The sequence below is a fragment of the Stegodyphus dumicola genome, chromosome 11, assembly GCF_044657685.1.
Source record: "Stegodyphus dumicola isolate Sdum_Otavi_A_Nest chromosome 11, ASM4465768v1".
Classification (NCBI taxonomy): domain Eukaryota; kingdom Metazoa; phylum Arthropoda; class Arachnida; order Araneae; family Eresidae; genus Stegodyphus; species Stegodyphus dumicola.
Window position 1 is genome coordinate 101,985,921 of NC_140778.1, and position 20,200 is coordinate 102,006,120.

Consider the following 20,200-nt stretch of genomic DNA (forward strand, 5'->3'; position numbering starts at 1 on the left):
TTTTTTGCGAATTAATTACGAAGAAGGAAATATAATATTTTTATATTTTCAACATTCACCATTAGTACATGGTGAATGTCGACATTCACCGGTGTAAGTCAGAAATAAGAGTATTTGGAAAATATTTCGGACATACACCAAGCGACTATGTGAATGATGACATTCACTGGTGAAAGTCGACATTCTCCAGATATCGGTGTTTCACCGTAACATGTACACCATTAATGATACAGCAGACTTCGGTATCAGCTGACGATACGCTGGCTTACTTTTGCACATTACAAGAGCGAGGTTTCTTGCGCCTGTGGCACGAGTTGTAAGTGCTTCTACGGGATATTTCTTACAAAATGTCCCCTACAACTATCACAACTAACTCACATTTAGAGAATTCTCATCCTGCGTTCACAACTGAAGCCCTTGTTTGCGTTTTACTGCTACCTAGCGGTCAAATTTACAATTTCGTGACACATTGTGACAGCAGACTTGCAGAGATATTTTAGGTGTTATTCTATGCGCATTTTCTACACCGCGCGTTCCTGCAGAATTCCTGCGCATTTTCTATGCGCATGCTACAGTTATTCCGAAACTTCGGAAAGAATTACGAATCACTCTGCATATTTTTTATGAGTTAAATATTACTTACTGTATGCTTATTAAAACATTTTTATCTTATTATAAGATATTTATAAATTGCTTTTGTTAACTAAACTTCATCGACTACGTTTTTTATTGTTATTCAATAACATATATTTTGAGATAATAAAGAAAACTTCAAAAAGCTAATTTGAGAATCATATGAAATCACAGAAAAAATATTCTTTAATTAAATATTCTTTTTTCTAAATAAAAGTATTCTTTATTCTAAATAATGTTCCAATACTGCTAATATATTAAAGGGGAAAAAATTCTTTACTCCTTCAATTTTTTTTGTGGGAGATCGCATTTAGGAATTGCGTATTTATATATATCTCTGCATAATAATAATAAAAGGTTGACGAGATTTAGAAGCAAAAATCGAAGTTTACATTATTTGTAATCAGTTGGTTTACTCTTAAAAACTAAATCCAATTACTTGAGCAGATATGGTCATAAAATAAAGGTAAACCATTTTTTAACATATAAATAAACATTTTCTTTTTCAGTAACTTGAAAATTCAAAGTTCAAGCTTAAATTTCAGTAATCAACTCTATTGTTACACAAGATGGTACTTAGGTGTTATCCTGTCGACCGTGAAAGTGCCGCCAAGCAGCTCTATTTAACGCCAATTATGGATAAGAGACATCTGGCGCATAACACCTGCACATGATTTAACTCTGATTAGATGTAATCCATCTTTTATATTTATGAACGAGGGTATAAATTAACTGTTATTACTCTTTTTCTTTTAAACTTGCTTTTAAAAATAGTATAGGAGGGATGTAGAATTACATTTGTAACTGTATTGTGGCTGATTTACAGCTGGTCGAAAGAATTAACATCAATTGAACTGGAAAAGAACAGCTGTAGACGCAGCATTAGCAAAATTGGAACAATCAACTTGCGGGAAGTTTGTACACATAAAGCGTTCTATACAAAGCTTTCGGTAAATTTGAACGGTAGAAAATCAATAAGTGCAGATCAGTAGAAAATCAATAAGTGCATTTTTACGAAGCGCAGAAACTAAGGAAATGGGATCTTCGTTCGTATAAAGGTTTGCGGCATATGATGGCCTTTACCGGGTTTCAATTATTCCTTATGGCTTTATAAAGAATGAAGTATAAAATCCAAACAGGTGGTGAGTCTTTGGTACTGAGTGAGGTTGTTTCGTAGAGCTGTGAGCATGTGCTCGTGGCGCTATCTGATCGCAGTTTTAGTAATTGTGTAGAGAGCTTCAATGGATACTTTATTGTAAGATTAGTAGATAAAAAAGTGGCTCAAAAATTCTGCAGAAACGCTTGGTGTAATCTTCGCCAATTTTCATGGTTCGTTGGTAGACAGTTTCACGGTAGACGAGATAACACGTAAGTACCCGCAAAGTTCATTTACAAATACAATGAAAAACGTTTTGTTAATTCATATAAATATAATTCTTAGAAAATTGAAATGTTTTTATGTTATGACTGCTCATTCATATGATATGCAGCATACAATCTTCAATAATGTTGAGTAAAAAATTTATGATAGGTCAATTCAAGTTTACTCGATAAGTCGTTCTAATTAGTAAAAATGACAGAAAGTAAAATTCTGATAATTAAGGCGATGCCTAAACTACTTATAGTATAGTTACTTGCTAACAATTACGAAATTCACAGAGTTGTGTATAGAAAAAGAACTCAAATTTTCACTAATTCTACAGTCATTTTAACACTTGTTTATCACCGCATAAAGGAATAAAGAAAACCTGATTTGAAGATCGTTAATCTCAAGATATGTCATGCATTTAATATTTAGAATAGAATACGTTAAAGCTAAAAAAAAACCAGTCAACACTGGCAAAGCCAACAGTGAAAAGTTATGCGAAAATAAATTTCTAGCCATTCTAATAATTTGATATGCCAGAGAACAAAGAATTCAATAAATTATTTCTGCGATATCAATACACTGCATTCTCATCATGGACAAACATTTATTTTTTCAAAAAAGCAAATATGATTCTGAACTAATTATTAATAAATTAAGTTTATTATGTCAATAATGACGTTTAGTTATGATTATGCAATCAATACTACAAAATATTTAAATGCCGAATTATAAATGCAATGATTATATATGAATATAAACCAACAGTTTTACAGACGTTATCCACCAACAAAATAGTGCAAGTAGATTTTGAGTAGACAAACAAGAAAGACAAGCTCAAAAGGTCCCATTTTGTTTGTGAATGCTTACTAATTATCGGATGATTATAACGCTTTAGAAGTACTTAATTTTCCTCTAATGATTGATCTTTTATCAATAAAGAGACTTATGTTTATTCTTAACAGTCAAAAAGTTTTACAGCTTTTTTATTTGTACATTATGACTTGATATTTAAAAATTAATGCTTAATATCTTATTTATTTCAAATTATCATTTATCTAAAGCTCTAACGCGTGAAATTAAATCTAAAACTAGAATTAACATTTAATAATTTGTTTATTTTTAATTTTAATTAAATGCAGTGTTCTAATGTTATAGAAATTTATAGCATTGAATGTACTAACCAATTTTTTATAAGCTTTATTTTTTGTGATATGTGCATACTTAGCCTACTCGTACTCATATCCATTCACATTATTCAAAACTAGCAAATTAATTAAAAAAATTTCACATAATTTTAAAGTTAGAAATACTGCCGTAACAGCATATATATATTTTACAATAATCAATAATTATAGACATCTTTTAAGGAACATTTAAGAAATCGATACTCGAAATCCTTTCATTTTCATCAAATGAGAATACGTTACATTACGGTGACTAGATATTTCGGACTGTGTGGAGTACTCCCAAATTATTTTGATAATACTCACTTCATTAAATTTTTATGGAATCACACGAGGGGAATTTTGCGTTTGATGACGGAAGTGCTTTTGTATGATTATAATTCGAAACTAATTCGAATTCGGAATTTTAGCATTTTATACTAAAATGAAATAAAATTCAACTACACCTCTTTTGTTGTTGTCATGGCCACCTAGTTTACATTTCTTTTTACAAAAAAATTTCTTTCAGCATGCAGCGCCATCTGTCGGTCGTGAAAGACGACATCCCACGTACGGATCATCGAAAAATACAGCAAGACAGAAAGAAGTGGATAGAAATTAATTTTTATATCACGAAAATATTTTGACGGAGGAAAGTTATTTAGTACCGAATTATTTGTATTATTATTGCTTTCTAAAGAATGTCTATATCATTTGGAGCAATAGTTTAGGAATATTACTGAAACTGATGCGAAACGAACCGAGAATTTGTCCTCTGATTTCCGGAACAATCATGCTTTTTTGAAACTTGCAAAATCAATGAAGGAACTGTGTCTAGGAGAGAACTCAGCAACAAAAAACATGCATGTTCTACAATGTGGGATTATTATAAATGAAGCACACAATTTTCAATAACGTATGAACAAAACATATTGCTATGAAATTCGAATGGATATGTGCATCCATGTATGAAGTTACGTGCATACAGGTATACCGTAATTGTGGGATTATTATAAATGAAGTACACAATTTTCAAGAACGTATGAGCAAAACATATTGCTATGAAATTCGAATGGATATGTGCATCCATGTATGAAGTTAAGTGCATACAGGTATGGCGCAATTGTCCACAATTTCTTTTCATGCACTGATGCTGACAAACACTATGTCCCAAAATATTCAAAAGACAAAATGGCGTGTTTTGTTAAGCGAGTTCAAGTGCTGTAATAGTTGCAGTTTTGGAATGAATTTGCGCCATTTTCACGATATTTTCCAAAATATAGAATGGAGAATCGGAAATTCATGACTCGCTTTTAATGCTGTTTTTCTTAATCTTTGTTGGAAGACGAAGCAAATATGCTCAGTTTATTCTTCAAATACAAAAGACATTGCATAAAGAGCTCTTTTGTTTTATTTCTTAGGCCAATCGCAGATAGAACATTTCCATTAACAAACAATCTTCTACGGCTTGAAATCGAAAAGAGAGCTATTCTTTAGTAACGAATTTCGCTTTCCTTATAAACATAAGGAGACTCATACACCTTAAAACCCATAAGATGTTCGAATAGGTGACTGTTGCAAGAATTAGGATGACTTATTTATTTTAAAAGCAATTACAACCAGCTTTTTACAGCTGACTACATAATATAGCTGCTTTCTGAAATAGTCATCAGAAAGTTTGTGTTGCCCCAAATATTTTTATAATTTAATCCGCTTTGTGACAACATTTTTCGTCATGTTTCCAAATTGCGCGCACAGTTTAAAACATTCTGTTTCATAATTAATTCCATATTTAATATATAGCTTTTATAACATTTGGAAACTACTGTGAACCTAAAATTCTAAAATTTCCGTGTTAAATTTTTATTTTATTTTGAGTTGAGTTTATAAAATGTATTTTATTAACAAAATTTGTAATGTTTTCGTCCATAAAATTTTTCAGTATTAAAATATTCATCATATTGTTGGTTCACTTAGAAAATAACGCCCATATAAAGAATTCCATCTAATTTCAAGTATGTACCATTAGCCATTTTTAAAATATTGTGCGCGCAAGGTGGAAACCTTGCGCGCACGATATTTTATGGCGAAATATTTTGTCACAAAGAGGATTAAATTACAAAAATATTTGTGGCAACACAAACTTTCTGGTTACTAGTTTCCAAAGCAGCTGTATTATGTAGTCAGCTGTAAAAAGTTGGAAATAATTGCTTTTAAAATAAATAAAATATCCCAATTCTTGCAACAGTCACATATTCGAAGATTATGAGGAGTTTAAGGTGTATGAGTCCCCTTAAATCTACTTCAGCGAAGATATCGCTATGTTATCTGCTGAGTCATGTGACACATGGTGACAGCTTAAATTACCACACGGAATCATAGGAAGGAGAATTTGATATCTACACACTCATATCCCTTTAAGTTTCATCAGGGATTTTACGGCGTGCTTCTGTTTTAAATTATCAAAATTGAATACTTCTGAAATAACCTGGTTAATACGGCACTTAGGCGAGGCTGGAGACTTAATGTCGGTATGATAATTATAAAATGCAATATTACTAGGGCATTTGCCGATAGGTTTGTAAAACTAAAGCCTAAGGTCTCAAAATTTAGACAGCTTCAAAATCATAAATATTCCACAATCTTGTTTTTTTTTCTTCATGAGAACAAAATTCCATTTTCCTCATGAGAACGGTACTTATTCTTTTCAATCATTAAAACAATGACTGAGTTTAGTTTTTTAACATGTCGAAATTAGTCGATTACGTTAACAACGATTTATGAAAAAAGTAATATATGGCGGTTATTTATTAGATGAATCAGAGAGCAATGGTTTTGGGAATCTAATTGCAGTTTTACATGACTGCTTGAATACAACTTGAATACAACTTGAATATTTATGTCCTAATGTGAAGTTTACTTTGATGCCCTAATATAAAGTTTGATTGGAAAAAAAATCACACTATGCATAAAAAGTTTTTTTTTTTTTTTTTTTTTTTTTAATGAAAAATGGGTGAATCTTTACATTATGGTAAATTGGCGATTTTTTGGCGAAATTTTGGCAACCAACCCTGCTACAGCAACCTGTTAATTTTGTTTTGGACGCCATTTTGTTTTCACTAAGTAAAGGCATGTTCTTTTTTTTACTCAACATTTTTTCCAACAATCTGCTAACCGAATTACGCTTATACTAGAACTTTTATGGAACAAAAATGCTTAATCATGACGAAGATTAGGTGCGAAATTGGGAGAAAGTGCAGAATCGCAAACTGCTTGCCGCGTTTTTAAGAATTGCGCATACACAGTATCCATGTACACGTCGACCTATTTTCACTTAAAGAAACATCCCAGAATTGCACAAAAGTGGCATTGAGCACACTCTTGACTTTATCTATGTACACATCGACCTATTTTCACTTAAAAAGTCAAAGAAAATTGACAAAAATCCAATTCTTCTTACTCTTGTAAAAAGGGCCAAACAAATAAGTGGGCGATTCTGCACTTCGGCAGCGAAATTGTTTCTAAGTGCTTATTAGCTAAAATCACGATTGGAATTTTCCGGAAAATGTCACATTACATGTCTCATGATCTCTCATTTCTCTGAGACAAAATAATCTATGATTCGAACTGTGTACTTTCAAATTATTGCTAAAGTCCTAGCTAGTAACCTTTATCGCCTTACCATAATGTTGCCAAACTACCTCTTACCATATTCTAAAGATTAGCCGAAAAATGTTTTATTCTGGATTGGCATCTGAAACATCTGATCACCTTTATTTTGTTATATGATGTTTTGAGCAAATTAGAAAAGATAAAATGATAATATACGCATCCAACAGCAGACGATCTTCACAACATTCTCGGAGATAATTGTATTAGGAAATTATGTATAGATTACTTTAGATAATATTTGTACAATGGTTATTGAAAATAATTTCGTGCAACATTTTACCTGAATCTTTATTACATTGTGCTTTAGAAATCTGCAGTGAATTCAATATTTGTATCTTAACAGCAATAGCAAAATAACTTATGAAAAATTCTGAAGTTATTCTCTATTCGATGCAATTATATGTACAATTTTTTATCTTGCTTTTTTCTTCTCATGTAACAGACAATTCGAATTTATTTTCATGTCTATTAAAATAGACAAATTCACTCAGTTTCGTTTCCACATATTTTTCATTAATCAGCTGAGTTTTTTACCCTTTCCAAATATTTCCATAACATTTAAAGTTGAAAAAAAAAAAAAAAAAAAAAAAAAAACATATTTCATGAAACAAAACTGTGTTCCCATGTACAACTTTAAGGTCACTTAGTTCTGTATGATATGATAGAATAGCATAGACCAAAAGTAAGCTTGAAAAACCAATATATTTCAGAATGTCTTAAAGCGTAACATCAAAATGCCTTTATACGTAAAGAGTAATACAGTAAGACCCCGCTTAACACTGTTTCGTTTAGCGCTGTTTCGGTTTAGCGCTCTTTTATTTCAACCCGGGGATTCCACGAAAGCGCTCGCAGCATACGGGGATTCCCCGAAATATTATGCAGCGATAGGTTTCAAATACATATCCGAAAGAGTGTACTTGTATTTCTTGTTTGGTGCGGTATTGTACAGACATATTTTTATTATTGGAAACATTTGTTGACATTATTGTAATTAGGTATTAATTTACATATTTAATACTATATTACAGTGTCAAATATTTTGATCTTTAGTTTTTTATTATGGGTGATAATGAAAAAGAAAAGAAAGCAAAAAGAAAAAGCATTTCACTCAAAACTAAAATGGAAGTGATTAGAATATTAAGGTTTTGAAGGGGTAAATGTGGAAGATGTCGAAGAAATAATTCAAGAAGCAGCGGCTAGTCTTTCTAATGATGAGCTCAAGGAATTAACTGAACAAGAAGAAAACAAAAATGTTGACAGCAGTGATCCAGAAGAAGAGCAAAAAGAACTTTCGATGGCGTTTGTAAAAAGGAGTTTGTCTACCATAACTGAAATAATGGATCAATTCATTGAAAATGATCCGAATTTTGACAGGAGCTCAAAAGTAAGGCGTGGTGTTAGAGATGCTCTATCCGTTTATGAAGAACTTTTAAGAGAACAACGCAAAAGAAAAAGGCAAACATTAGATGCTTTTGTCACAAAAAGGCAGAACACTGAAAACGCGTAAGGCTAACTAAATATGACTGACTTAGAATTTTATTTGTTTTTTTTTTAAGAATGTTTGTTTTGTTATTTATATTTTGTTTTTATTTTTGCAAGAAATAATAATGTGGTATTAATTTGGGCTTTAAGAAATAAATGTTTGGTTTTATTTTTATTAAAAAAACATACTTTTTAAATTTAATACCTAACCAATTTCCTAGCCGTCTTCCCCTAACCCCAATATTTACATGTAAAGATAGCCTCGTTTAGCGCTGTTTCGCATTACGCTCTACTTTGATGGAACGTATCCCCCGCGTTAAGCGGGGTCTTACTGTATACTGAAAGAAACGTAATAAGAGAAAAATTATGTATATTTCAAAGATCATTTCAGTGACGTAGAGTAATTATTAATTTTTTAACCACTTTTAGAGTTTTCAGCGTAAGTAAAATCTTGCATGAATTTAAATTTTCTAATAACGATATGATATCGATCCTGGAAGCCATTCGATATCCAAATGCTGTCAAATGAACGCCTAGGTACTGTGGATACCTAGAGAATGTCCAAAGGAATCCACATAAAGCCCCCCCCTTTTTTTACTAGGCAGCCTTCAGGATATCCAAGTATATCATCTTTTGGATATTCAATAGAACACTTCCGGGAAACCTAGATTATAGACGTCTAGTGAATATCCAGACATAACGTAGAACTTATTCGTCTGATCCAAAGTGTGGACATGCCCAGTCAGGTTAAAACACTTTTTGCTGTTTTTTTTTTTTTGGTAGCACGTAGATACATAACAATATAAATTTAAAGGGCATAGAAAACATGTACATTCTGAATATTTAATTTAAGTATTAAATTCTACGGCATGAAAATTATAAGTGCTATAAGACACAATCATTATATAAAAAATTTGAAATGCTAATTTTTAATCAAATTTGAACAAACAATTAGCTATAATTCAATTAAAATACAGTAACTTAAATACAGTAAATTAAAATACAGTAAAGGATGCAAATTTTAACAGACGACTAGACAGAAAAAATTAAGTTCTGAAGTGTAACTTTTTTTGCGGCTGAAAGCCAGAGCCTTTTCAGTAATGTATAAACACTAAAATACCATTTGGAATAGTTAGTGTCCTTTATTTATGGAGAATTTACCTTCGAATCTTATACCCAAGAATATTTCCAGTGCCAAAACACCAAAAATAACCAATAAATTAAAATATAGATCATTTTGGGGGGGGGGGAGGAAACATCGAAATGAGAGAATTTCGCAGTTCTTATGGTACCATAAAATATTTTGAATTTTGATTTTTACCAGCGGAACTTCTACAGGAATTACAGGGGGTTTCATGGATCACAGTTTACAGACCATTGCTGTGAAGTATTATATCAAGGAAAGTTTTAAAGGCCTTATTTTATTTAAATTTTTTTTTTTCATGAAGTCTTGAACTGCATGGAATTATCGCCATTAAATAGATACAATCCTCCTGCGACAAATAGCCAACGCAAATAATATAAGGTTTCATTAAAATGAAAGTGGCATTGCTGTAATAACTCCGCCATTTGAAGAGAAAGATGACTGTGCATGCCCCTGTGCAGGGCAAAGTATGATGGGAGAGCATGCGATGTCGTCAGATCCCGCCAGATGTGTGTGTGATAGCGTCAGAGCATGTTAAAAGGCATCGTTGTTATCATGGATGCCCCAAACGGTGTCAACGCGCGATCTTGCAATTTTTAACATCGGAAAATGTGAATGCTTCTGAAATCTATCGTGGAATGCAAAATGTGTTTGGCATGCAGTGTATGAAGCGCAGATCGGTATTCCGGTGATTTAGGGATTTTTGTAGTGGAAGAAGCACCACTGACGACAGGACACCAGCTGGTCAAGCGCATGTGCTGATCACCCAGGAAGCAGTTGCAGATGTGAACCGTCTCATGAAAATGAATTGGGGAATCTCCACTTGAAAGATAGCAGAGGAAATGTCTATGAGCATAGATAAATGTGCACACTATACTGCGTGAAAGTTTGCGAAACCGCAAGGTTTGTCTGCAGTGGGTGCTAAAACATATGACCAGAGGAGCATAAGATTCGTCGCATGTCTGTTTCCATGCAACACCTTATACGGTACCACGAAATGGTAAACAGTTCCTTTCAAAGATCATTGCCGCTCCTGAAACATGGTGCCAGTACTTTGATACAGCCACCAAAAGCTTGAGCATGGAATCGCGATACTCTTCATCTCCACACCCGAGGAAGGCTCACAAGTCCACCAGAGCTGGTAAAGGCATGTTATGTGCTTCTTTGACGTCGATGGCCCATTATTGTTGGAATGGCTGACTGCGGGCACGACTGTCACGAATGGCTGACTGCGGGCACGACCATGCCACATTGCAGAAACTGAGACAGAATATCAAGAACCGCTGATGTGGCATGCTGTCACGCAGGGTTATCCTCTTGCATGATAATGATCGTCCTCGTGTGGCTGTGGCATGCCAAACATTGTTACGGCAATTCCCCCGGGAGATTCTCTAATATCCCTGTTACAGCCCGAACCTCTCACCGTGTAATGAACCCATCTTCGGTCCACTCAAGAAATCTTTGAAGGGACAGCAAATAGTCGGCAATAATGAGGTAGAAGCTGCCGTTGAAAACTGGTTCCATAAGCAACCTCGAAACATCTTCACCCAAGGTATCCATCGTCTCGTTGACCGCTGGGATACTTCTTTCAACCTACAAAGTGACTTTATCTAGCCTATCAGTTACGTCTGTATTACTTCTTTCCTTTGTATGCTAATTTATATTAATATCATTAAACCATTTCTCAAATCGACTGCAGTGCCACTTTCATTCGAACGACCCTTATATTTTCACTTTTTCTGTTAAAAATTGTTTTAGACTGTAATTCAGTAGCTGAAAATACTGAAGCGCATGCGCGCTGCTGTAATTTAATGAATCCTTAGGGTCGATAGTTGAGAAACTGTTTGACGATACAAAATAAAATAGTGTTCTAATCCATTTTGCAAAAATGGTTAGGATAAAAAACCGTGTTTCGCAGTAATTTAACATAACAAACGAATAAAGCAAGGGAAATAATCTACTTCAAGAAAATATAAATATATTTTTTTCTACTGAATATAGTTCTTTAAGTCAAGGGGAATTTAAGGAATAATTCCGGATTAAAAAATAAGTAGCGTTTTCGGAAAATTCTTATGTGTATTTGTATTTTATAGAATAAAATCATTAGAGATGTATATTTAACCTTTATTTTTAAATGAAAAGGTTTGAAAATGAAATATGTTTTTTGAGTCATATGACTTTCGAAAGTAGGCACAAAATTTAAGTTTAAATTTAGCTATTACAACTTTTTTACTAGGCTTGAGTCCTCAAAAATAAACTTACCTTATTACCTATTATAGTCTGCCCTTCGGTACGGGGCTTTGAAATACACCCGTACATTTTTTTTTCGTGTGTTCTAACATATACACACACCATAATAGTGGGACAGTTCTAGTTCCGTTCTACTCGGCCGATTGGCGAAATATAACTTGCATTTTTCATGTCTCGAAAGCGCTATTTAGGATATATATTAGATTTATTTATATACAGCATTGTATTCTGACACAAAATAGGACTTTTTCTAAAATTATATACCAATGTTTTTCAATATTTCGTAAACATCGCACGTGTTGTTTCAAAAATAGTTCTCAAAATTTTAGCTCCTCAGTGTTAATTGAATTTGGAACATATTCATTAATATCTATTTTTGTATTAACCTTTTACGATTACTCATTTCAAGAAAAGTCTGATTTTGTGCTAAATACCGATGTTAGAACAATGCTATATATATATATAATAAATTTAAACAAATTTAAATTTAAATTTTAACAAACACGTATAAAAGTAATAAAGCAAATTTAAAGCCAAAATAAAGAAAAAAAATAATATTTAAAAAATTTTTTTAAAAAAATGTGCAAACATAAAAAGATTTAATTCTCGAACTAATCTACAATATCATTTAAACTCAGAAGCATAAGCAAATCAAGTGCAAAACTAATCCATTTTGCATTTGACTTGCTTATGCTTCTGAATTTAAATGATATTGTAAATTAGTTCGAGAATTAAATCTTTTTATATGTTTGCACATTTTTTAAAAAATTTTTGTAAATATTATTTTGGTTTTTTTTCTTTTTTTCCCCCTTTATTTTGGCTTTAAATTTGCTTTATTACTTTTATACGTGTTTGTTAAAATTTAAATTAAAATTTGTTTAAATTTAAATTTCATTCCTTGCAGCAATGGCGTAAAGAATATTTAATTAAATTTCTTTAATTAAATTCAATTTATTCTTATGAAACAATTATATATATATATATATAATATATGTCCTAAGTCGTGCCTTCGAGATATGAAAAATTGAAATTAAATTTCATCAATCAGTCAAGTAAAACTGGAGATCTAGAACTATTTTGGTCCAAGGTGTTCTTTTAATTCAGAAGTTCCGATGATAAATCCGATGAAAATAGTTTATGCATAAGGATTCACTCTCAGTTTACCACATTCACATAAATCTTCACAACGAATCATTCAAGTATTTCATTCTCACATTCACCTTCTAGTATGGGTTCCTTATATGAATATGTACAAGCTCACTAATAACCATATGTTATACTTTCCCACTCGACAAATACATGTACCCAGCATATAACATCCTCTATAATACACAAGCATACATACGTTGCTATATATGGCTACATAGTCAGCAAATCAGTCCACATCGACTTTTGACATTGAAAATAGCATCGCAGGGATAAAAATGTAATAACCGATGCACTTCATTTATTATGAAATATAAAATTCAACTAAAATTAATTCAAAATAATATATTATAAATTAGTCATAATTTAACTATCGGCCCACCAGCGGCCGAGCGGTAAAGTCGCTGAATACTGGTAGTTCGGTCCGAGGTTTGAATCCCGCGAACGGGCTGGCTGCATGGGCGTTTTCGTGGTTTTCCTCATGTGTAACGTGTATACGAGCCAGTTTCCCTTAGAAAGTCCTCCACGAAGGAATCCCTCCTCTTAGGCAGATAGCCCTAGTGTGCTTTGCCATAATTAAATACACATATACATATAATTTAACTATCACTAATAACAAATAATATTTTTTATAATAAATTCGTACAGATTTTAAGTTTTGAAATCTGTACGAATTTTCATTTTCGTCAGTAGATTATAAACGTCTGAAATGATCTTTTGAAAATAAGGTAACGAAAAAATAAATATAACACACTGGCATTTTAAAAACCACTTTACAGTACTCATATTTTTTATCTACAATCATATTATTTTTATAATTTATGTCTATTTTTGCTACATTGTTCTTATGCGTTTAAGCATATTAATTTAAGCTCTATATTTTTATTAGTATTCTTTAATAATTCTATGTTAACGAAGAATCGTCCGAATATGTTCCAAATTTGCTATAATATGATTCCCCTAAATGCTGCTTTTCAGCTGATTCATGGTAAGACGTCAAAATCACAAGCATGATATTCTTCTAATTATTTAACTGATTTTTAAACTATTCACGGTCTTCAAACCATTAACTTGTACACTTCCTCGGTGTAACTAATACAAATATTTGATCTGGTTAGTATAAATGCCACTTCTATTTGTTACATCACAGAGAAAATCTAATAATTTGAGTAATTCCTAAAAAATGAATTTCAGCCTAATCGAATATTCTTGTTTTGCATACTTTAACAAATATTTTGTAATATGCAAAAAATAAAAAACCTCATTAAACTCTTTAACTCACTATTCATTAATTCTTCTTATAAGGTAATAATACTGCAGAACTAATTTATTGATATTATTATACAAGATCTTACATCATTATTCACTAAATACTTTTTTGAATCGTCCATTTATAAAATTACGAAAGAGATTATGTATTTAATATTTCAAGATTTTATATCTACAGAATATTATTTTTTCAGATTTTATTATACGTTTAGCTACGTTAAAACATAAGCTTGGCTACAACGATTGTTCTTTTCGAAGTTATCTCGGCTTGGAGAATTAGATATACGATTTCTACTCAAAAAACACTTTGAAGTTTTATAACTGTTCTAATTGCGGTTACTCAGTTTGAAAAAATTTTAATTATAGCATTATATAAATGTAGAAATCAAAAACATATGACCTTAAAATGCAATTACAGCGTTTGTTTCATTATGAAGCTAATAAATATTAATGAAAGAATTTAGTTAAAGTTTGATTTATGCATATTATTGAAGTAATAAAAACTTTAAAGCGTCAAATTACGGTTAAATTAAAAGTATAGTTATTATTTTGAGCTAAAGTTGAACTAACTATCAGCCTCACTCATTTTCTCTTGTTCTTGACGCCATTATGAAGTCAATTATATCGCAAATATGTGTTTCCTGGCAACCTCGCTTAAGTCACACAGCTTGTAGTTGGACAATATGAACAATTCCAGCTTTGTACCAAAATGCAGAGGAAGGCAATAAAGAAATTTTTCTGCATGCAAGAGAGAAAGACAAAACTGAAACATTCTTTCAGTGGTCATTGCATGACGCAGGTGGCTCTGAGATTGTCCATGAAGCTGGTAGCCGGTTGGTCGTTGCGGGGCTCTCCAGTCGGGGAGGTAGCCGTGTGGTTGGTGTCTCTGCCCTTGAGAGCATCAAGAGGTTGATCTGCAGGCGAGCCGAGGTCCGCAGAAGGGCCTCGACTCTGCACTAGTCACCTTTGCAGAGGATGCCTTGTCGGCTTATTATCGAGGATCTTCTCAATCTCGTTGGATATGTTGGTCGTGAGCTTAGGAATGATCTATCAACAAAAGAATACAAGATTAGGACTTTTGTTTTGATAAAATGACATATTTGGGCCAAAGTTAAATTCTGAAATAAATATTTATTTTAATGCAATGGTTGTTGATTAATATATTCACAAAGGAGAAAAAGAATAAAACATAGCAAGAAAATTGTGAACTAAGGAACAGAAGAAAAATTATACTACAAATAACTCAAATGATGCCTAGTATTTATAACTGAAACTAATTACTTTGTAAACAATAAACGTTTCTAAATTTATTCCTCTTCTTTACAGGGCCGAGGAGTAAAATAGCTGAACAGTGGTACTTCGGTCCGGGGTTCGATGTCCGGCGAACGGGCTGGCTACATGGGCGTTTCGTGGTTTCGTTCGTTTCCCCATGTGTAACGTGTATACGAGCCACTTTCGCTTAAAACGTTCTCAACGAACATCCTCCTCTTAGGCAGATAGTCCTCGATTACGTTGTCATAAATGCACCATCATCTTCCTTGCAATATGTTTCTATTTTTTCATATTGACCACAAAGGGTAGTTTAGGAATGAAAGAGACGCTTTTCTACCACTTCCAGATACTTCTCCAAACGAAAAATCATGCCTGTAACTGAAGGATCATGAGAAGATCGCGTAAATTGTACTCCCTTTTAATGCCTTTAGATTATATGCGTTCTTTCACGTTGCTCCTAGCGGCTTTGCAATAAACACATAATATTCGTACCTCTCTTATTTTGTTCCTTTATTTGGAATGCATCTGTCATTCTGCATGCACACCTTGAAGGGGAAGGGGGAAGAAAAAACAGTTCTGTATCTCCCGTTCTACTGGGTCGATTGAAGAAATTTAACTTGCTTTTTTTCATGTATCGAAAGCCTCGATTTAGGATATTTATTGTATTTATATATACAACTAAACTAATATAGGTATTCTGACACAAACTCAGACTTTTTCTGAAATGGCATGCCTATTTTTTCCATATTTCGATTCTAGGACTCAAATTATGCCAAAGTGTTTAAATATTAAATCTCATAAAATTAAAAAATTCTTGTAAAATTCGTATGAGTAGTTTTTGGAATATTACCTCTCAAGATTTTCGCTTCGCAATGTAAACTGAAATTGGTATATATTTATTAACATATATTTATTATTATATTTATTTCTCTTTTTATTAAACTCATTTGATTCCTACTTTCACAGTTCGAAATTAACGTTCAATGCAAATAAAAGTAGTAGCCATTTTCTGATTTATTTTTAAAATTTGCATTTTTTAGTGATTTTTACTAATTTTTCGAAAACATTTTTGAATTATAACCTTTCAAAATTTTACCATCACCTTAAAGTAACTGTATTTCTAGGCACACATGAAAAAACACTAGAGTTTTTTATTCAAAATATCCGTAGATACGCGTGGATTTATATATATATCGGTGCAATTTGAAATTTGGCATATTTGTTATAAGCAATAATGACGCCAAATATGCTTTACGCACTCTGTTAAAATTATTTGAAAAAATGAATAAATAGCCTTTTTCCTTGTTGTGAAAAATTAAAAAAGGAAAAGAAAAATAGGCGACCATAAATTAGAATTTTGCCAATGCATTATTCTTGGTGGGGAAAAAAAAGTGCTCCAAGATAAAGTTTTGAATTTGCCGATAAGTTTCTCACCAAATTTTATGAAATTTAATATTCTAACACAATCTGAGTGGTAGAATTTAAATATGGAATGAAAATTGGTATGCTGTTCCAAAAAATACCCGATTTTTTGTCAAATTACCTGTATTACCTTTACTATATATCGGAAGCAGCGCTTTCAAGACATGAAAAATAAAATTAAATTTCTTCAATCGGTCCAGTAAAGCGAGAGATATACCTGTTGCATTTTTTTTCTTTTCTTGTGTGTGTGCATGCAGTAAAAGCGTGCAGAATGTATTAGTGTATATTTTCGGCGATCTAAGCAATTAATAGAGTTGACACTCCGTATGAACACATTAATAATTTAACTTCATTTAAACATATTGTAAGAAGCTTAGCATACATTTATTCAACTGAAAGTTTAAGAGAAACTTAGGTTAGCGCTCTCTGAAAATTGGTGCTTTAGGCAGTTTCCTGTGATACCTACGTTCGAATAGATTCAGTGTATATTTATTACAGATATTTGCCATTAGTACGCACCGAAAGAATTAAATTGTTTTTATAATACAAGACTACATTCATAATAAATTAAAAATATTATGAACCTGATGTACATAAAATTTGAATTTAAGATGATCATCTAACCCGGTGTTTGTTTCCCTTTAGAAACTGAGTTTAAAAAAGGAAAAATAATTTTATAAATTTTAATTAAAAGTGATATTGAGTGTTATTATTGAGAATAAAAAATATTTGGTAAGAAAATATCTTCCATTTATATAGATTACATAAAATTCACTGTAGCCAACTAATCAACTAAATTCAGGTTTAGTTATAATTTTTCAACATAGATGGCAGCACCACAACACATTTATCAATACCCAGCACGATTTACCAAGAATATCGTCACTAGGCATCTCTTTAAGTGGGTTTCACATTTCGGCAAATTTAATCATTACTAAGAAATTTGTGTAGATAAGGACTTAGAACAGTAGAAAAGCTCGGAGCGTAGGGAGAAACTTTCTACCACATCATTATAAATATAGCGAAAGAGCTATAGCACCAAAACTTAAAACATTAAGAATCTCGAAGTTTTATTTAAAATCTCGAAATGTTTTTTGAACATAAATAGCGACGGCTATGCTTTGTTTGCAATAAAATGGAAGCATCGGTAATGTAGAAGAACAAATTTAGAAAAGTACAAATTAGCTACGTCAGTTACAAATAGCGGGCCTCATTTGAGCTATTTGTAAAATAATTTTTCTTTTTAGCTCAAAGGAGCATTACCCTAGAAAGGCTATTAATGTCGAAACGGCCTTTTGCGTCGAATCACTCTAAAATTCTGAATCACTTCTCAAAATGTTGCCAGTAAATATTATCGCACTGTATTATATTTAAAGAAATTGAATAATGAAAATTCTGAATGAATAATGTATGTTTCTCGCACTGTGAAAAAACGACTGTACCTAGAGCCATCAAATTTTGAAATGCGCAATTCTTTACCCGAATATTGGCACCTGAAAGCGCGAAATATGGAATTTTTTATTTGTTTTATTACCTATTTCATATTTTGTAAAACTTACGAATTTTCGATTAACAAATTCAACGATTTCAAAGCAAGCAATGGCGGAAAAAGCAATTTTTATCTCCAGCGCAGGTGACTCTATATCGGAAATTCTAAAGATGTGCTGTTTTTAAATATTTTGTGGTATATCTGTTGAATTGAATTTCACATGGTTTAAGTGCGAAGAAAATGATATTAAATAAAGATGACACACGAAACGATAAAAAAATGCCACATTGGGCGTAATATAAAATCTGAAATCTTTTCAGATTTTTTTTTTTTTTTTTTTGTCTCCGAGTTCCTAGTTTTCTTGAGATTTTTTAATTACTTTTTTATTTTATTCATTGCAAATATATTGGTCAATTGCCGTTCCATTAAAATAAATATTCAATAATGAGCAATGTATAAGGGTCAGTAAAATATTTTTCATCTATTCTGACCTATATGTATAATTAGTAACTCTCCGCATAGTTTCCTCATCAGAAACGAACATATTTTCCCGTTTCTTTTCCATACCTAAAGTTTTGTAATGATCCTCCAACTTCGATAAGTCTTGATAACGACGACGTGATTTTGAAAGAATAGCTTTAATCTGAATTAACTGATAATGCAGTTTCTGACGCCAATTCTGTCTTGCCGCAGAAGTAACATAGAACAAGACCAACAAGCATTTGGCATAAATAAATTTTTAGTGAAAAGAAAAGTACAGATAATTGCTGCTAGTTAGCTCACCAAGATCCAAAAGAAAGTTAGTCCTTTAAACAAATGTCCTTTAAATGCGTCACATCTTCAGCGCTTCAGATTATTACCGTGTTAATAATGGCCTAAACAACTTCATGAAGCTCGGATTTGCACATACGAAGCTTTGGCAGAGATGTATTTAACGTAAACGAATGCGAAGCACAAGGATTTGTATAGTCAGCTATTTCCGAATCGTCGTTTACTAAACCGGTATAACTTCGAGTGTTGGTAGAAACATTTGCGTGAAAGTGAATCTTTCGTTAACTCAAAGAAACATACGGGACATAAGCAAAATGTGTGGATGCCGAAAATGGATGAGCGTATCTTGGAAGATTTGTAGCAGCTCCTTCCACAGTACACAAACGAAAGTGTTCGACACTAGTATTGGATGGCTGGTGGTCACAGTATAGGGTGGTATGTTGTATTGCATGCACTCCTTCCATGTGCAGAACTTTTAAGGCAGATAAATATTCCTATAGTTGGAGTTTGTGAGGTGCTTGTTCCACAGATGAAAACTAGCAATTTTCACTTTATTATTTAAGCGTTATTATTTCACCGGAAGAAGCCTGTTTTAGCTCTAAATACATTTTTTACACTCTCAACAAATACATCTGGGCTCAAGGCAATAGCTCCGTCATTGCTTATCTCAATACTGTAGCAAAAATTTACCCTGAACATCAAGTCAGCTATCTTTGTGATTGCTTGTGGAATCCCTTCCTGTTATTAGGACGTCTCACAGGTGCAGCATATTATACTTTTCTGAAGCAAGCGCCTTTTCGGTTCGCTTCAGACTTTCCGCTCACCACACAGATGGATGTATTTTGTGCATGAGTCTCAGCACAATTTATCTCAACGGTCCGATACTTCCTGAATGCCACATACCCTGAACGGTGGACTCGACATTGTAGACACAGGGCTTAGCCTTCCAGCTCACTGGATCTTAATCCACTAGGCTTATTCTGGGGCACATAAAATCATTGGTGCAAGAGAGATCTGAGGAAACTCGCGTTGCAAGACTTGTTATTGCAGTAGACAAGATTTAACATGAGGAATCTACGAGATGATGCCACGGACTTTCATTCGCTGGTGTGAACTTT

At 32.5% G+C, this 20,200-nt stretch overlaps 1 protein-coding gene across 2 annotated transcripts in view; it reads right to left on the reverse strand.

Moving 5' to 3' along the window:
• Positions 1–12,597: 12,597 nt before the first annotated feature.
• LOC118195197 (voltage-gated potassium channel subunit beta-2-like) overlaps positions 12,598–20,200 on the reverse strand; it is a 610,691-nt gene continuing 603,088 nt past the window's right edge. The window contains exon 17 of one of the 2 annotated variants that reach the window (XM_085827033.1): positions 12,598–15,175. In XM_085827033.1, coding sequence (XP_085683159.1) covers positions 15,089–15,175 — 87 coding nt within the window. In that variant the 3' untranslated portion in view covers positions 12,598–15,088. The remainder of the gene's footprint in view (positions 15,176–20,200) is intronic. The other variant, XM_085827032.1, reaches the window with a different exon arrangement.